Source organism: Gossypium hirsutum, chromosome D08 (assembly GCF_007990345.1).
Source record: "Gossypium hirsutum isolate 1008001.06 chromosome D08, Gossypium_hirsutum_v2.1, whole genome shotgun sequence".
Classification (NCBI taxonomy): domain Eukaryota; kingdom Viridiplantae; phylum Streptophyta; class Magnoliopsida; order Malvales; family Malvaceae; genus Gossypium; species Gossypium hirsutum.
The window spans coordinates 63,410,280-63,425,550 of NC_053444.1; the positions used below are offsets into that span (position 1 = coordinate 63,410,280).

Genomic DNA, 15,271 nt, shown 5'->3' on the forward strand with positions numbered 1-15,271 from the left:
TGGTTTTTGGGATTATTTGTTGAGGCGCGAAACAAAAGAATTTTTTATCCTAACTTTGAAAAGAAAGCAGGATTTCTGCAGTGGTATTTGCGGCTTGTGGATAACGTTAGTACTGCCGAATGTTTATTTCGAAAGGGGTTGGATAGCATAAGTAGGGGAGGAGTGGGATACGATGGGAGGTGCCGAAATGGGAGTGGATAAAGCTGTGGGCTCATTTGTTGCTGCAGTGGGGGAGTGGTCAGGGACAATGGGAGGTTGGCTATAAGGGTTTTCCCATAAAATAGGGATTTGCCCGGTGTTGGAAGCTGAGTTGGGGGGGGGGGCTTTTGAGGGAGTTAAGCTAGCGTAGAAGGGAATTAAGGATATTGTCTTAGAGATGGACTGTATAGAAGCAGTTAACCTGTTGATTGGTCATACTCGAGATTAGAACTTGTTAGAGGAGAGAGTAAATGATTTATTGGAACGGATAGAAGAATTTTGAGTGGTATATATATCAAGACAGAAGAACAAAATAGCTGACCGTATGTTCAATCTTGCCATGAAAATGAATGCTAAATAGAAAGTTTTTGACGAACTTTGCTAGACGGTGTATGATATGTGGTGGTTGAGATTTCTAACTCCATGACAAGATGAAGTTCCAACCAAAGGTGCACATAAAATTTAATTCAATTAGTAAAATTTGTTAATCTTTGTGCCTACACTCTCTGCACTTGGTTGCATTGCCTTTGCATTTGCCAAAAGTCCCAACCAATCTCTTTTCTTAGGGCTTCTTTAGTTCAACATTTGTTTCCATTGAAAAAGGCCGAAGTTAGAAAATTTTTGAGGGATTGAAATGAAATTATATTTTTTTATTGGAGTTAAAATGTAATTTTACTATTTTAATAGTTTATAATTTTTTCAATTTTTAAAGGATTAAATTAAAAATTTATCATTTTTAGGAGATCAAAGTGCAAATTTATCATTTACTAACTTAAAATTATATAAAATTTAAAGAGCTAAAAATTACTTTTTACAAAAAAAAGAATAAATTATAAACTAAATAAAAATAAATTTTAATTTGGTTCGAGTAACCATATTCGGATGGAAGTTTCTTGCTCAGCCTTAGTTTTATGAACCCTTTGGGCAAATTTGTTCCAAACCATAGTGTATGGATTGCAGAGTTTGAGGACGATTGGGTGAGTATGGGAGAAGTGGAAGAATAGAAGATAATATGGAGAAAGAGACTAAATTAATTGCATTTAAGAAGAATAAATGAATAGGGTGAGACCTGATACTGTCAAACATGTTAAAAAGAACATCTAAATGGCATTACCAATCACTAACCCTAATTTGAAAATCCACCCTCCACTTCCCTCTGATTTTATATTTTCTGCCTACTCCTACCAAACATGTCATCATCTAACATCCTACTTATTCCACTAATGTACACACTGACAAACAAGGAAAATAATGATAATAACAATAGTAATAGTAAAACACAGAACAAGGAAGCTCCCTGCTAAATGCTTGCTAAACTAATAATCATCAATGCGGTTGCTATTTAAACCGCATTTCTATTTCTGGTGGAATTAACACCGTAGATGGTGTTACCGACTTCGGCAGCTTGGCATTGTTTCCTCATCTCTATCACCTTCTTGTGAGAGTTGGAGTGCAATGATGGAACAAATGTAGGACTTGCAGCAGGACGGTATTCTGGAAAGAGGCGGCCAGACCTGTAGCGAACCCCACATGCATTACAAAGGGTCTTTGGACCCTTGGGTCCTTCTCTCCATTGTGGAGTTTTTGTAACTTCACAGTGCGTACATTTCCTAACAACAGCAGTCTCTTCGGAGGAGGATTTGTCGATCTCACAGGAACCTGAAAGCCATGTCAGGTTCTTTTTCTTCTATCTCTTTTTGGCAGATTTCTCTGTTAAATGGCTTTCTGATTCTGATTCAGAACCAACCAAGGAAGTAGATCCTGTGGAGGATATGAAAGGCAATGTGAACTGCAGGTTAAAGGTAGATGCTCGCCTGCGCTTGCTTCGGTCACGTTTCACCAGGAAACTTAGCTTAGGGTTGATAGGTGCCGGCTTTGCAGATGAGCAAGCGCTACTGGTTTCAAGTACAGACACTGGACTAGAAGTCTGGAACCAGGTTGAACCTTTGACATCCACAGATTCTCCGTTTAGGGTAGTAGTGCTTCTGCTGGAGGATGCTTTGGTAATGCCTGACAACTGGTTTAGCTCTGAAGACTCATCACACTAGATACAAAAGGGAAGAAGAATTAAGCAATAAGTCAGATGTGAGGTTAAGGAAGAATTTACTCCTATCTTAACAATAAATAAATAAAAGGGATAGGAAGAAAAAATAAACTCTAAAGAATTAGTCATTCATTTTAGTGGCTGTACGAGGATCCAATTGAAAATGATACTAGAAAACACCATCGACTACTAGAACAATTGCATGAATCTCTAATACTAAAATTTATCTTAAAAAGAACCACTGTGCCATTGAACAGTAACCAGAGAGTCACAATCAACTGCATTTCTTGGTAAGGCAAACCAAGCATTGATTAGCCTGCTTGCTTTCTCTGACCAAAAACATGTACCACACTATAACAGCATGACTCCACCAGTGCACATAATATGCCTCATGCTCTTATTGTATCAAGTATTTTCATTTGTAACTCTTTGTCACACCATATAACCAGCTTTAACCAAAGCTTTTCCCAGAGCATCCTTCACAGAAGAATTTTGTCAATAAAGAGCCTAATGTTTAATAACTACAAGGAGGTTGAGAAACACTGCACAACTCCGACGAAACAAAATTGTTTTGCATAACATTGCTTTTTAACAAAGACTAACGAATAATTAACATATTGCCTATTAATGGTTGCTTTCTGGGAAGTACATCCTGAAAGTGCACATGTATTGATGCACATGTTAGATTTGTAAACTGTATAGCCAAAACACAGAACACTAATCTAATACACACTAAAGCATAGTAACTAATAACTCCATAAATATCATTAGACATCACTAGCATAAGGAGAAACAAAGGTAACTCACAGAAACTGGAAACTTATTCTCCAAAGTATCACTGAAAAAATCGCCACAAAAAACCAGAAGACAAGCCGGCCAAAACATTAGTGGGCGGCGGTGTTGGGTATGGGTCCCACTATGTGGGAAACCCATATTTTATGCTATAATGTTTTGTCCCTTCTTTGGTTTTGTCAAAAGCCACTTTGGGGTTCTTTTAACGGGTGTTGGGCAAAAATTTTAGCAGAGAGCTAAAAAAAAAAAAAAAAAAAAATAGAGAGAAAGAGAATAGAAAAATCAGTTTTTCAAGCTTGGTGCAGCAGTGATCAACTCTTCGATTGAAGGTCCATCCGTGGTTCGATTGAGCTGATTTTTGGACAGCAGCTAGGTGATAAGGTGTTCTTGACTTTGTACGGTCGGATTTTTCATCCGAGTCTTGTAGCGTCGGAAATACCCATTTTTCAGCAGCTACGTTTTTGGTGATGTTCTCTCATTTTTCTCTCTTTTGCTAAAGATTACATGTTGTTAGCCTTGTCGGTGTTGAATGCTTGTTGTAGGCTTGATATTGTGATCTTGTAGTTGAACATTTGATGATAGTGGAGCTCTTTATCGGACTCTAAAGTCCCGTGGTTTTTACCCTTAATTTAGAAGGGTTTTCCACGTAAAAATATCGGTGTCTCTATTTATTTTTGTTGTGGTTGCATTAGTTGATTTGTGGTTGATTAAGGTTGCTAGAGAACATATCTTGTGCTATTGTGCTTGCCATAATTTTTACAGGAGTTATAAGGAGAGAAAGAACACCGGTTGTGCTTTCGCTTTGTTTCGGTTGTTCGGTTTCTTCCCAACAAACTGGTACCAGAGCTTGGTTATTGTGTCAGATAATTATGGAAATTAATACGAGCAAGATGATTATGTTGAATGGCACAAATTATCAACTTTGGCGGAATAAAATGAAGGACTTGTTGTTTGTGAAGGCTTTGCATCTTCCGGTCTTTACTACTCAAAAACCCGATTCGAAAAGTGATGAAGAATGGGAATTTGAGCATCAACAAGTGTGTGGCTTTATTCGGCAATTTGTTGAAGAAAATGTTTACAATCACATTGATCAGGAGACACATGCTCGAACATTGTGGGAGAAGCTTGAAAGCTTGTATGCTTCGAGGTCGGGCAATAACAAGTTATTTTTGCTGAAGAAAATGATGGCGCTGAAATATAAAGAAGGAATGTCTATAGCTGACCATGTTAGTGAATTTCAGAGTATGATGAATCAGTTGCTTGGTATGGGTGTCAAATTTGATGACGAGATTTTAGGACTTTGGTTGCTTGCTACTCTACCAGACTCTTGGGAGACCTTTCGAGTCTCACTCATTAATTCTGCCCCACAGGGTATTATTACTTTGGATTTGGCTAAGAGTGGTGTGTTGAATGAAGAGGTTAGAAGAAGATCTCAGGGTTCTACATCACAGTCCGAGGTGTTGGTTATCGAGAACAGGGGGAGAAACAGAGACAAAGATGGAAAGGGTAGAGATAAAAGCCGAAGCAAGTCAAGATCGAGATACAAGAATCTTGAGTGTCATCATTGTGGTAAGAAAGGCCATATCAAGAAATATTGCTTCAAGTGGAAGAAAGAGAACAAAAGTGGTGGTGATAAACACGACCGGAATGACGATGAAAAATCCGAGCGTGTTGCTACTGTTACTCGTGAAGATTTGTTAGTTATTTGTGATCAGAATTTGGTCAACCTAGCATGCGACGAGACTAGTTGGGTGATTGATACTGGTGCATCACTTCATGTCACGTCGAGGAAGGAATTCTTCACATCTTATACTCCTGGTGATTTTGGGGTATTGAAGATGGGTAATGATGGTTTGGTTTCGGTTATTGGTATGGGAGATGTTAGCTTGGTAAGTAACAACGGAACAAAGTTAACTCTCAAGGATGTCAGACATGCACCGGATGTCCGTTTGAATTTGATTTCTGCAGGAAAGCTTGATGATGAGGGATTCTGTAACACCTTCAGTGAAGGGCAGTGGAAGCTGACTAAAGGCTCATTGGTTGTGGCTCGAGGAAAGAAGAGCTCAAATTTGTACTTGATGCAAGCTTTGACTTCTCGAGAGACGGTGAATGTGACACTGAATGACAACTCAAGTGAGTTGTGGCATAAACGACTCAGTCACATGAGTGAGAAGGGGCTTAACTGTTTAGCGAAGAAGAATCAACTTTCAGGTTTAAAGAATGCTACACTGAAGAATTGTGCTCATTGTCTAGCAGGAAAGCAGAAAAGAGTTTCATTTAGAAGCCATCCTCCTCATAGGAAATCAGAGTTGCTAGAGTTGGTCCATTCAGATGTTTGTGGTCCGATAAAAGTAACATCACATGGTGGTGCACTTTACTTTGTGACTTTCATTGATGATTGTTCAAGAAAGCTATGGGTTTACACTTTGAAGTCTAAAAATCAAGTCTTTGAGGTGTTTAAACAGTTTCAAGCATCAGTTGAAAGGGAAACTGGGAAGAAGTTGAAGTGCATTCGTACTGATAATGGTGGCGAGTACACAGGGTCGTTTCATGAGTATTGTCTGCGACAGGGAATCAGACATCAGAGAACACCACCAAAGACTCCACAGTTAAATGGGTTAGCTGAAAGAATGAACCGAACATTGATTGAGAGAGTCAGATGTTTGTTGTCAGATGCAAAGTTACCAAGACCGTTTTGGGCTGAAGCTTTGAATACAGTGACACATGTGATAAATCTGTCTCCTAGTGTTCCTTTGAAAGGTGATGTGCCAGATAGAGTTTGGTTTGGTAAAGACGTGTCATATGATCACCTACGTGTGTTCGGTTGTAAAGCATTTGTTCATGTTCCAAAGGATGAAAGATCCAAGTTGGATGCCAAGGCTCGACAATGCATTTTTATTGGTTATGGTCTAGATGGTGAGTTTGGTTATAGACTCTATGATCCAGTTCAGAAGAAACTCGTGAGAAGCAGAGATGTTGTCTTCATTGAGGATCAGACCATTGATGACATTGATAAGACGGAGAAAGTGGATTCACAAGGTAGTGGTGACTTGATCGATGTGAATCCGGTTCCCCTAGACTCTTCACCAGATCCTATCCAGGATGATGTGCATGGTGATGTTAGTGGTGACCATCAGACTATAGGTGACTTTGATACTCCCATGGATGATGTTGTGAATGATCAACAACAAGCACCTATAGCTCCACCAGCAGTTCCACTTCGAAGGTCTTCTAGAGATCGACGATCTTCTGTCAGGTATTCTCCTGATGAATATGTTCTTTTGACTGACGGGGGAGAACCTGAATGTTATGAAGAGGCTATGGAGAGTGAATGCAAAGATCAGTGGGTTGAAGCGATGAAAGGCGAACTTCAATCATTGCATGAGAACCATACTTTTGAATTGGTGAAACTGCCTAAGGGCAAAAGAGCTTTGAAGAATCGGTGGGTTTACAGGTTGAAGCAAGAAGAGAAGTCTTCATCTCCACGATACAAAGCTAGATTGGTCGTCAAGGGTTATACTCAGAAAAAGGGGGTTGATTTTGAAGAAATATTTTCTCCGGTTGTGAAGATGTCCTCTATCAGAACTATACTGAGTTTGGCAGCTTGTTATGACCTAGAGGTTGAACAAATGGATGTGAAAACTGCTTTTCTTCATGGTGACTTGGAAGAAGAGCTTTACATGGAGCAGCCAGAGGGTTTTGTTGCACAAGGGAAAGAGGACTATGTGTGCAGATTGAAGAAGAGCTTGTATGGTTTGAAGCAAGCTCCAAGGCAATGGTACAAGAAGTTTGAGTCTGTTATGGGGGAGCAAGGCTACAAGAAGACTACTTCTGATCATTGTGTGTTTGTTAAGAGATTCTCTGGTGATGATTTTATTATTCTTTTGCTCTATGTTGATGATATGCTTATTGTTGGTCAGAATGCTTCTAGAATTGAGAAGTTGAAACAAGAGTTGAGTAAATCCTTTGCAATGAAGGATTTGGGGCCAGCAAAGCAAATTCTTGGCATAAGACTGACACGTGATAGAAAGGCCAAGAAATTATGGTTATCACAAGAGAGGTACATTGAGAAAGTACTTCAAAGGTTTAGTATGGACAAAGCTAAAGCGGTGAATACTCCATTTGCTATGCACTTTAGATTGAGTGTTAAGCATAGTCCTTCCACAGAAAAGGAGAAGGAAGAGATGCAGAAAATTCCTTACTCTTCAGCCGTGGGTAGTTTGATGTACGCAATGGTTTGCACGAGACCAGACTTGGCTTATGCCGTTGGTACAGTTAGTCGGTTTCTTTCTAATCCAGGCAGAGAGCATTGGAATGCAGTGAAGTGGATTATGAGATATCTTCGTGGCACTTCCAACATGAAACTTTGTTTCGGCAATGAGAAACCTGTTCTTGTTGGGTATACAGATTCAGACATGGCCGGAGACATTGACTCGAGGAGATCTACTTCAGGTTACTTAATCACTTATGCAGGGGGAGCTGTGGCATGGCAATCGAGACTGCAAAAGTGTGTTGCATTGTCCACCACCGAATCAGAGTTCATTGCAGCAACCGAAGCGTGTAAGGAGATGCTTTGGATGAAGAAGTTTGTGCATGAGCTTGGTTTTACTCAGGAGAAGTATGTCCTGTACTGTGATAGCCAGAGTGCTATTCATCTTGGTAAGAACTCAACTTTTCATGCTAGATCTAAGCATATTGACGTGAGGTACCATTGGATACGAGATGTTCTTGAAGCTAAGCTGTTAGAGCTTGAGAAGATACACACTAATGATAATGGTGCTGATATGTTGACGAAGGCCTTACCAAGAGGAAAGTTTGAAGCATGTTGTTTGACCTCCGGTATGGAGGCATTCCCCACATAGTTGGAGGGGGAGATTTGTTGGGTATGGGTCCCACTATGTGGGAAACCCATATTTTATGCTATAATGTTTTGTCCCTTCTTTGGTTTTGTCAAAAGCCACTTTGGGGTTCTTTTAACGGGTGTTGGGCAAAAATTTTAGCAGAGAGCTAAAAAAAAAAAAAAAAAAAAAATAGAGAGAAAGAGAATAGAAAAATCAGTTTTTCAAGCTTGGTGCAGCAGTGATCAACTCTTCGATTGAAGGTCCATCCGTGGTTCGATTGAGCTGATTTTTGGACAGCAGCTAGGTGATAAGGTGTTCTTGACTTTGTACGGTCGGATTTTTCATCCGAGTCTTGTAGCGTCGGAAATACCCATTTTTCAGCAGCTACGTTTTTGGTGATGTTCTCTCATTTTTCTCTCTTTTGCTAAAGATTACATGTTGTTAGCCTTGTCGGTGTTGAATGCTTGTTGTAGGCTTGATATTGTGATCTTGTAGTTGAACATTTGATGATAGTGGAGCTCTTTATCGGACTCTAAAGTCCCGTGGTTTTTACCCTTAATTTAGAAGGGTTTTCCACGTAAAAATATCGGTGTCTCTATTTATTTTTGTTGTGGTTGCATTAGTTGATTTGTGGTTGATTAAGGTTGCTAGAGAACATATCTTGTGCTATTGTGCTTGCCATAATTTTTACAGGAGTTATAAGGAGAGAAAGAACACCGGTTGTGCTTTCGCTTTGTTTCGGTTGTTCGGTTTCTTCCCAACAGGCGGCTCCAAGTTTTGGAAGTTACAATCCCAATCTTCACCACCATCATCACCGCCGCCACCAACATAACTTTTATCTTCAACATCACCGAGAGGCAGATGAAAATCTTTTACAACACCTTCACCACTAGCACCATCATCATCCGTTCCTTCAACATCTTCCAATGGGAAATCTAAATACTTCACTACGTCGTCAAATAAACCATCATTGACCCCAAACCCATCGAAGCATTTGTTAAACCAAGAATTATTCATAGTTTTTTTCTCTGATTTTGCTCTTCCTTATTTTTCTGTTCACAAAATAAAGAAAAAAAAATGAATGTTAATTACTATTATATACAAAGGTATAATAAAAACGCGTTTAATGTAAACATTTATGACAAAATAAGTGGAAAATTTAATTTAAACGCCTACAAAAAGGGGGTTTGTAACAAGTTATTATCCAATATGGAAATCAGCTTCTCTAGCTAACATTCCGCTTTTCTTTTATCATTTTTATTATTATTTACAAAGCAATAATGTCTTGAGCAATAACTTTTTTATTTATAAAAATTATTTTTTAAGAAATTAAGGAGTATAGGATACTATTTAAGGCAAAAATAATAAAGTTTCCTATACAGGTGATTTTATATATGGAAATAAATATCTCTTTTTAGATTTGCTACTAAACAAGTAGCCTAATTAGCAAAGCAAGCAACAACTTATTTATTTTATATAAAAAAATTGAAGAAATTAAGGAGACTAAACTAATAAAAAATAAAGTTTCCTAGGTGTGAAAGCTTAACCAAATAAATAAATAAACAACCTATTTAGGTGGGTTTTATATAAGGAAATAAATATCTTAGAGAACCAGTTAAGTCGTCATTTTAGCATGAAAAATTTTAACCAAATAATGTAATAATAATTTCAATAGCTTGTTTACATGGAAAATAAAAATGTAGCAAAATGAAATTTCTAACAATTAGTAAATAATTACAAAGAAAAGAGTTCCAAGTGCCATTTTCTTCATTTCCTGAGTTATCAAACAGAGAACAAAGCTAAACTGTAGAGGAGAAAGTGAAAGAAAAAATGCAAATGAAATGCTAACATTTAAAATGTTTTTTTATTCTCTGAACAGGGAAAAGAAAAACAAAATGCAAAGAGAGAGAGAGTGAGAGAGAGAGGGGACCTTGTTTCAAGGAGAGAGTTGAAGGAGAGGCATTGTTTGGATTAGAGGAAAATGAGAGAAAATGAGAGAGGAGATGATATTACTGTGTCTGACATTGGGATTTTTACGGATTTTGTGTGTGTGAGAGAGAGGGAGCAAAAGTTAATGTGGGAGGACGCACATGGAGGTGACTGTACGGTTTCACTTTTCATGACCGCTCATCTGTCAATTATTTATTAATTGGCTTAACTACAAAATTGCCTCTCACACTGTACCACTTTTCCACTTAAATACCTAAATTATTATTACTATTATTATTATTATTATTATTTAAATGTATCTAAACTATCTCGTTTTACTCAAACAATACCACATGTCACACTCTTATTGGTAGGTATTATGCTTTTGGGTAAAATGAAAGAAAATTAATACTTTAAATATCAGATTTTATTAAGAAAACTTTAAGTATCTAGATGAAAAATTAATAATGTAACCCCTAGTAGATTTTTTGATAAAATATAGTATTGGTATTTTTTTTTTTACTCAAACCAAAGGAAAGACGAAAATAAGGTTATGATTAAAAATTAAAAAAGGGGTTTGAAATAGAAAAGAAATTAAAATTTTTGGTAATTTACGTATGTGCAATGTAAATATGATTTTTAGTCCATTCATGTTTGATTTTGATTTAATCTGTATTTATAACTCATAATTGTTTGAATTGAAAAGAATATAAATGTGATTTTAAATTTTTAATAAATTTAATATACCATTTGCTATTTAATGTTTAATTTGTTAATTGGTTTTTTTTTCAATTTGGTACTTAAGTTTGGTTTCAATATACAATTTAGCATCCAAACTAAACAACATTTTATGGCCCAAAATATTTGACATGTATGATCTAGTAAAAAATATAGGTACTTAATTGGAACAAAAGAAAATTTCAGAAACTAAATTAAACATTAAAGTTAAATTTAGGCACTTGTATGAGACAAAGAAAAATTTCAGTATTGAAGCTAAATATAGGTACCAAATAATATATTAAGCAATTAGAAAAAAAGTGGAGGAGATCACCGACGAGAGGAGATGGAGTGAGTTGGAGGAAGAGAAACAAATCATTGTCATTTTGGTATTGCAAATATAATTTAGTTGTAGCTTCTCACATGCCTGTGGTCCCTTTTTCCTCTTTTTTTTATATATTTTTTAAAAATTGATTTTATCCTATTTCCTTTTATTGTAAGATTTTTGTTTTTCTTTTTCACTCATTTACGTAAGCAGTAAAAGATTCTGATAGATAATTGGATTGGTAAGAGATTTATTAGAGTTTAAAGAAATTCCGAGAAAATAAAAAATCTATTTGGATTCTAATGTTTTTTAATCAAATATTATCATAAATTATTCAGTTTAGTTGAATTTTTTATTCCATTTATAATTTAATTTATATTTCTAAAACTGATTAAATTTATTTTAGGATAATTTAGTTTTTTATGAATAGATATGTATATTTGAAACGGACAACCTGCCAAATTGTGAACTGGCGGTTTAGAGGCCTAGATTCTACTTTTTTAAGTACAGATTGGTTCTCTGTTTCCACAAAAATTATAACAACCCTACAATACATCTGTAGACCTTTGACCACGAAACCAGAACACCTTTTCCATGTTTTATAAACACAGTTAAAATGTAAATAATCACGTGTAAAATATTATTTAATATTAATTGCAGGCAAATAATTGATTGGGTGAAACGTGTGTTTGTAAAGGAACATCCTATCAAAGCAGCTGAAAGGAACTTTTAAACTGTACAACATCATCATTTAAGTGCGGAAAACAAGTAATCCCTTTTCTTTTTCCTTTTCAATCTACTGTGAGGCTCACGTTTAAAGCAGCCGAGTAAAATAAAATAATACCTTCACTAAAATTAATGCATAGTTCTAGAAAAACTTGTACCATCTGTGGACCCCACTTAATTTTATGTTTGGTCTGGTGTAATGCCCTAATACGGGCTTATTACGTTATGGACGTATTCTTAAAATTCTCTGCTTCAGCGCCGATTTGTATTCCCTTCCAAAAGTAAGGATTAGCTATTAAGTCTTTATTTTACCCTCCCAAGCCGAAATCGACCTCCACCCTCTCCCTCTCAACATCAACAGAAGCTGCCAGCGAACCAAACCTCCACCCGCTCCCGTTTCACTTTCATCTTGGCATCTTTCGCCGACTCCACCGTCTCAGATCTCTGTCCCAATTGAAGCGGCAATTGAAGCTGCAATTTCTTGTAGCTTCTATTTTCTCTTATAAGAGAAGTGTGGTTGTAGTGGCTTCCCAAATATATAGGCCTGTGAGTAATCTCTATTTCTTTCCTCTCTGCATGCATTTTTAATGGGTGTTATTGCAATTTTTTTTATAAATACGATTAGTTTTTGGTGCGATTGTTTCAGTTCATTAGTTTCTTGGTAAATCGACATTTCGTTTCTTGTTGGTTATGATTTTTTTTCATTACCGAAGCTAGGATAAAGAAAATTTTGGGATGAAAATGTATTTACTATTTTTTATGCTTTATTTTGTTTGTATTTGTGCTTTTTGGGAGAAACGAGGGCTTTCTTGTATAAATACTTTGTCCAGGCAAATAAGGTGCTTTTTTTAAACCCTCGTTTTGTGGTGTCAGGTTTTGTGTTAACTAAATACTTTATACTTCTGCTCTTGAGGAACAAAAAGTGCAGCATTCTCCTAGACCATATATATTTGGACCATTATCAGGTTATTTGTTTGCTTTTTATGATATTGTATTACTTATCAAAGTGTTTTGAATCATGTTTGTAAGCTTATGTCTCTGCATTATCATTCTATCTTGTATCTGTTATTGTATTTCTCCTCGTTGTTTGCTTCCTGCAATATTACTTTTTTTATTCTTTTCTGGTGTTATTCTTTGTTCATGATTCACATATTACTAGCTAGTGTTTTCTTTTTAATGGAGAAGCAATTGTTTTTCTCTAAGGATTAAATACTTTTTGAACTTTATTAGTCTGATATTTGAACATTCTATCATTTTTTTAAAGCCCCCTGGATCTTAATTTAAATGTGATCGATATCATGTCATTCAATCCTTATTTGGTCCTTTTTTAAGAATAACATGTTAACTGAAATACAGAGAGGTGCACTTTACAGACAACAGCTGGACATGATTTTGTTTATTGGTTCAGTTGCTGTTTTCTGGACTTCTGGTTATAAAAGAAAAACTTTGATTTAGGATTAATGATGATCTTAAACATAATTTTCTTTGTGCATCAGATATTATTTAGGTTGATGCAAGTAGTGGAGTGGGTAATGGTATCGTGCAGGTTGGAAAATGTTCCACATAGGAATGTTTAGGAGCTAAACATTTCCAAAAGAAAGTGCTTTTGATGTATGGGTTTAGATAATATCTTGATGACTAAGTGGAGTATTAATTTTGATTTACTTGTGTGCAGATTGAAAAAGTCTCAGGGCCATTAATTATTGATTGGGTGATTGGTCAGCATACTCACATACTGAAATGGACAAGAAGAGCATTGGAACTTGAGGTTAGTTCCATAGTAGGATTATATTAATTTATTCTTTTTCTGTATAGTAGGATGGTATCAATTCATACTGAGACTGTATAGATTTGTACCTGTACATGGTTATGAATTTTTTGAGACAAAAGTGAGAAAATGAAACATTTGATAGACTCATATTGACAACTGAAGTTGTTGACTTATTTTTTTCTTGGTCTGTAGCTCTTATTTGTTGTGTCTTTGATGTTGTTTAATTTTTTTTTGTGTTCATTGCATAGACTCACACATATTTTCTTTCTTCTTGCCTCTGTTCTTTGCTTTCTCCCTCTAAAAATATTGGTCACAAATCCCTTTGGTTCTATTTTCTTGAGCTACTTTTGTCAATGAGTGACAGAAGATGATGATTTTGACCTACCTTTCAAGCCAAGGTAGGTTGTTTGTATCCTTAATTGGATTTGATGCTGATATATGATAACATGTTTGAATATATGAAGTATAAGTATCTTGTGTTTGTCTTACTAATAGACAGTTATCATGAGTTGTTTCAAATTAAAATTGTCGGAACTCTGGAACAATGGTTAAACCACATCTTACTTTTTGTAATGTGCAGGATTGGGAGCCGTTGTCATTTCATCAAAGGAAGGCAGCATCGATAGTTGAAGTTTTTAGGATATTGGAGGAGGTAAGCCATCTCTGGATTTAGGGCCTGTAATTCTCTTATGTGTTTTTTATATGTGGGAATTTCCATATCCATAGATTGCTCTTTGATGCAATAGATATCCTTGCCTTAGGAATCTCACCCTTACTAAGTTTCATGAGTGCTAAATAAAAGCTGTAAATACACCTTCAACCAGGAAAGATAGTAATAACTTTTTTCATGTATTTGAATTCTATTATTTTATATTTAAATTGTAATAATTGAATCTCATTTGCTTAGTTGTATTTGCGGTTTATGGTTAATTGTAAAGACAGGTACTATTAAATCCATAGTTATCTGTTAAATCGATTCCCTCTGTTTTTTATGTGTCTTGTTGGCGTTTTTTCTATATTTGGATCATAGATCTTGACTTGCTAACAATGCCTTTTTAATGATGTTTACAGTGATTGATTTTGCTTTTACATCTACTCCTATTTGTGCAAAGTACTGTGTGAAGCATATATGTTGGTGCTTTTAATCAAATAAGTTGGTTCTTTCACATGCCATATTCAATATCTTGAATGGGAGTCTTCAAATGGTATGGGAGACTGCTTTGGGGAAATATATGAAGATTTAAGATAAAAATTCAATTGTGATGTCGTAGTTGATGCACGGCTTTCCTCTACATAATGGACTTTCAAAGTTAAACTATTTTATCTAGTTTTTATTTGGAGACCATGAATGGGAGTCTTCAAATGGTATGAGAGACTGCTTTGGGAAAATGTATGAAGATTTAAGACAAATTCAATTGTGATGTCGTAGTTGATGCACGACTTTCCTCTACATAACGGACTTTCAAAGTTAAACTATTTTATCTAGTTTTCATTTGAAGACCATGATATCTTTTTAAAATTATTTCAAAATATCTTTATACAATGTAATTTTAAAGATAACTTATTATTGTTATTTAAATACTCGCTCTATTATTATTATTTGAATAAACTTAACATTTTTGTCTGTTGATATACTATTTGCAGGGTCTAGTGCATTTTAAAGGGTAATTATATTATTATAGATAATCTGCTCCAAATAATTTATAAAGATATTTTTGCAATAATTGATATCCAAAAAGAGATTTAAAAAAAAAGAATGACATGGAAAAAGCAACCTTGTATACATTCTGTAATTTTATCTATGCAAAAGTTACAAGGTGTCATAATATATGTGTAACCATATTAAATATCATCTCTTGTAAGTATACTTAATATTGTATTTAGTTAATTTCCAACTATTAAGAACCACATATATGTTAAGATAATTT

The 15,271-nt window shown here is 35.5% G+C and overlaps 1 protein-coding gene and 1 long non-coding RNA gene across 3 annotated transcripts; one reads left to right on the top strand and one right to left on the bottom strand.

Moving 5' to 3' along the window:
- Positions 1 to 1,211: 1,211 nt before the first annotated feature.
- LOC107963298 (GATA transcription factor 11) lies at positions 1,212 to 2,550 on the bottom strand. Its single transcript, XM_041100072.1, has 3 exons — positions 2,482 to 2,550; positions 1,946 to 2,242; positions 1,212 to 1,885 (listed from the first exon to the last, which is right to left on the bottom strand). Exons 1-3 carry the CDS (start codon positions 2,548 to 2,550, stop codon positions 1,541 to 1,543), a joined length of 711 nt encoding a protein of 236 aa, XP_040956006.1. The 3' UTR covers positions 1,212 to 1,540.
- Positions 2,551 to 11,568: 9,018 nt separating this feature from the next.
- LOC107963558 (uncharacterized) lies at positions 11,569 to 14,846 on the top strand. Of its 2 annotated transcripts, XR_005916998.1 has the most exons (5): positions 11,569 to 12,118; positions 12,446 to 12,537; positions 13,248 to 13,340; positions 13,924 to 13,995; positions 14,415 to 14,846. It is a non-coding gene; the product is annotated as an uncharacterized lncRNA (long non-coding RNA). The 2 variants fall into 2 exon arrangements; XR_001701973.2 differs by lacking the exon at positions 12,446 to 12,537 and having other exon boundaries at positions 11,573 to 12,118.
- The last annotated feature ends 425 nt before the right edge of the window (positions 14,847 to 15,271 follow it).

Excerpts from the sequence above, each read along its gene's own strand:
- LOC107963298 (XM_041100072.1), bottom strand. The coding sequence starts at position 2,550 with ATGCTTGGTTTGCCTTACCAAGAAATGCAGTTGATTGTGACTCTCTGG. Across the intron at positions 2,243-2,481 it reads TACTGTTCAATGGCACAGTG|TGTGATGAGTCTTCAGAGCT; the intron begins GTTCTTTTTAAG and ends TTTTGTATCTAG. Across the intron at positions 1,886-1,945 it reads CCACAGGATCTACTTCCTTG|AAGAAAAAGAACCTGACATG; the intron begins GTTGGTTCTGAA and ends AAAAAGAGATAG.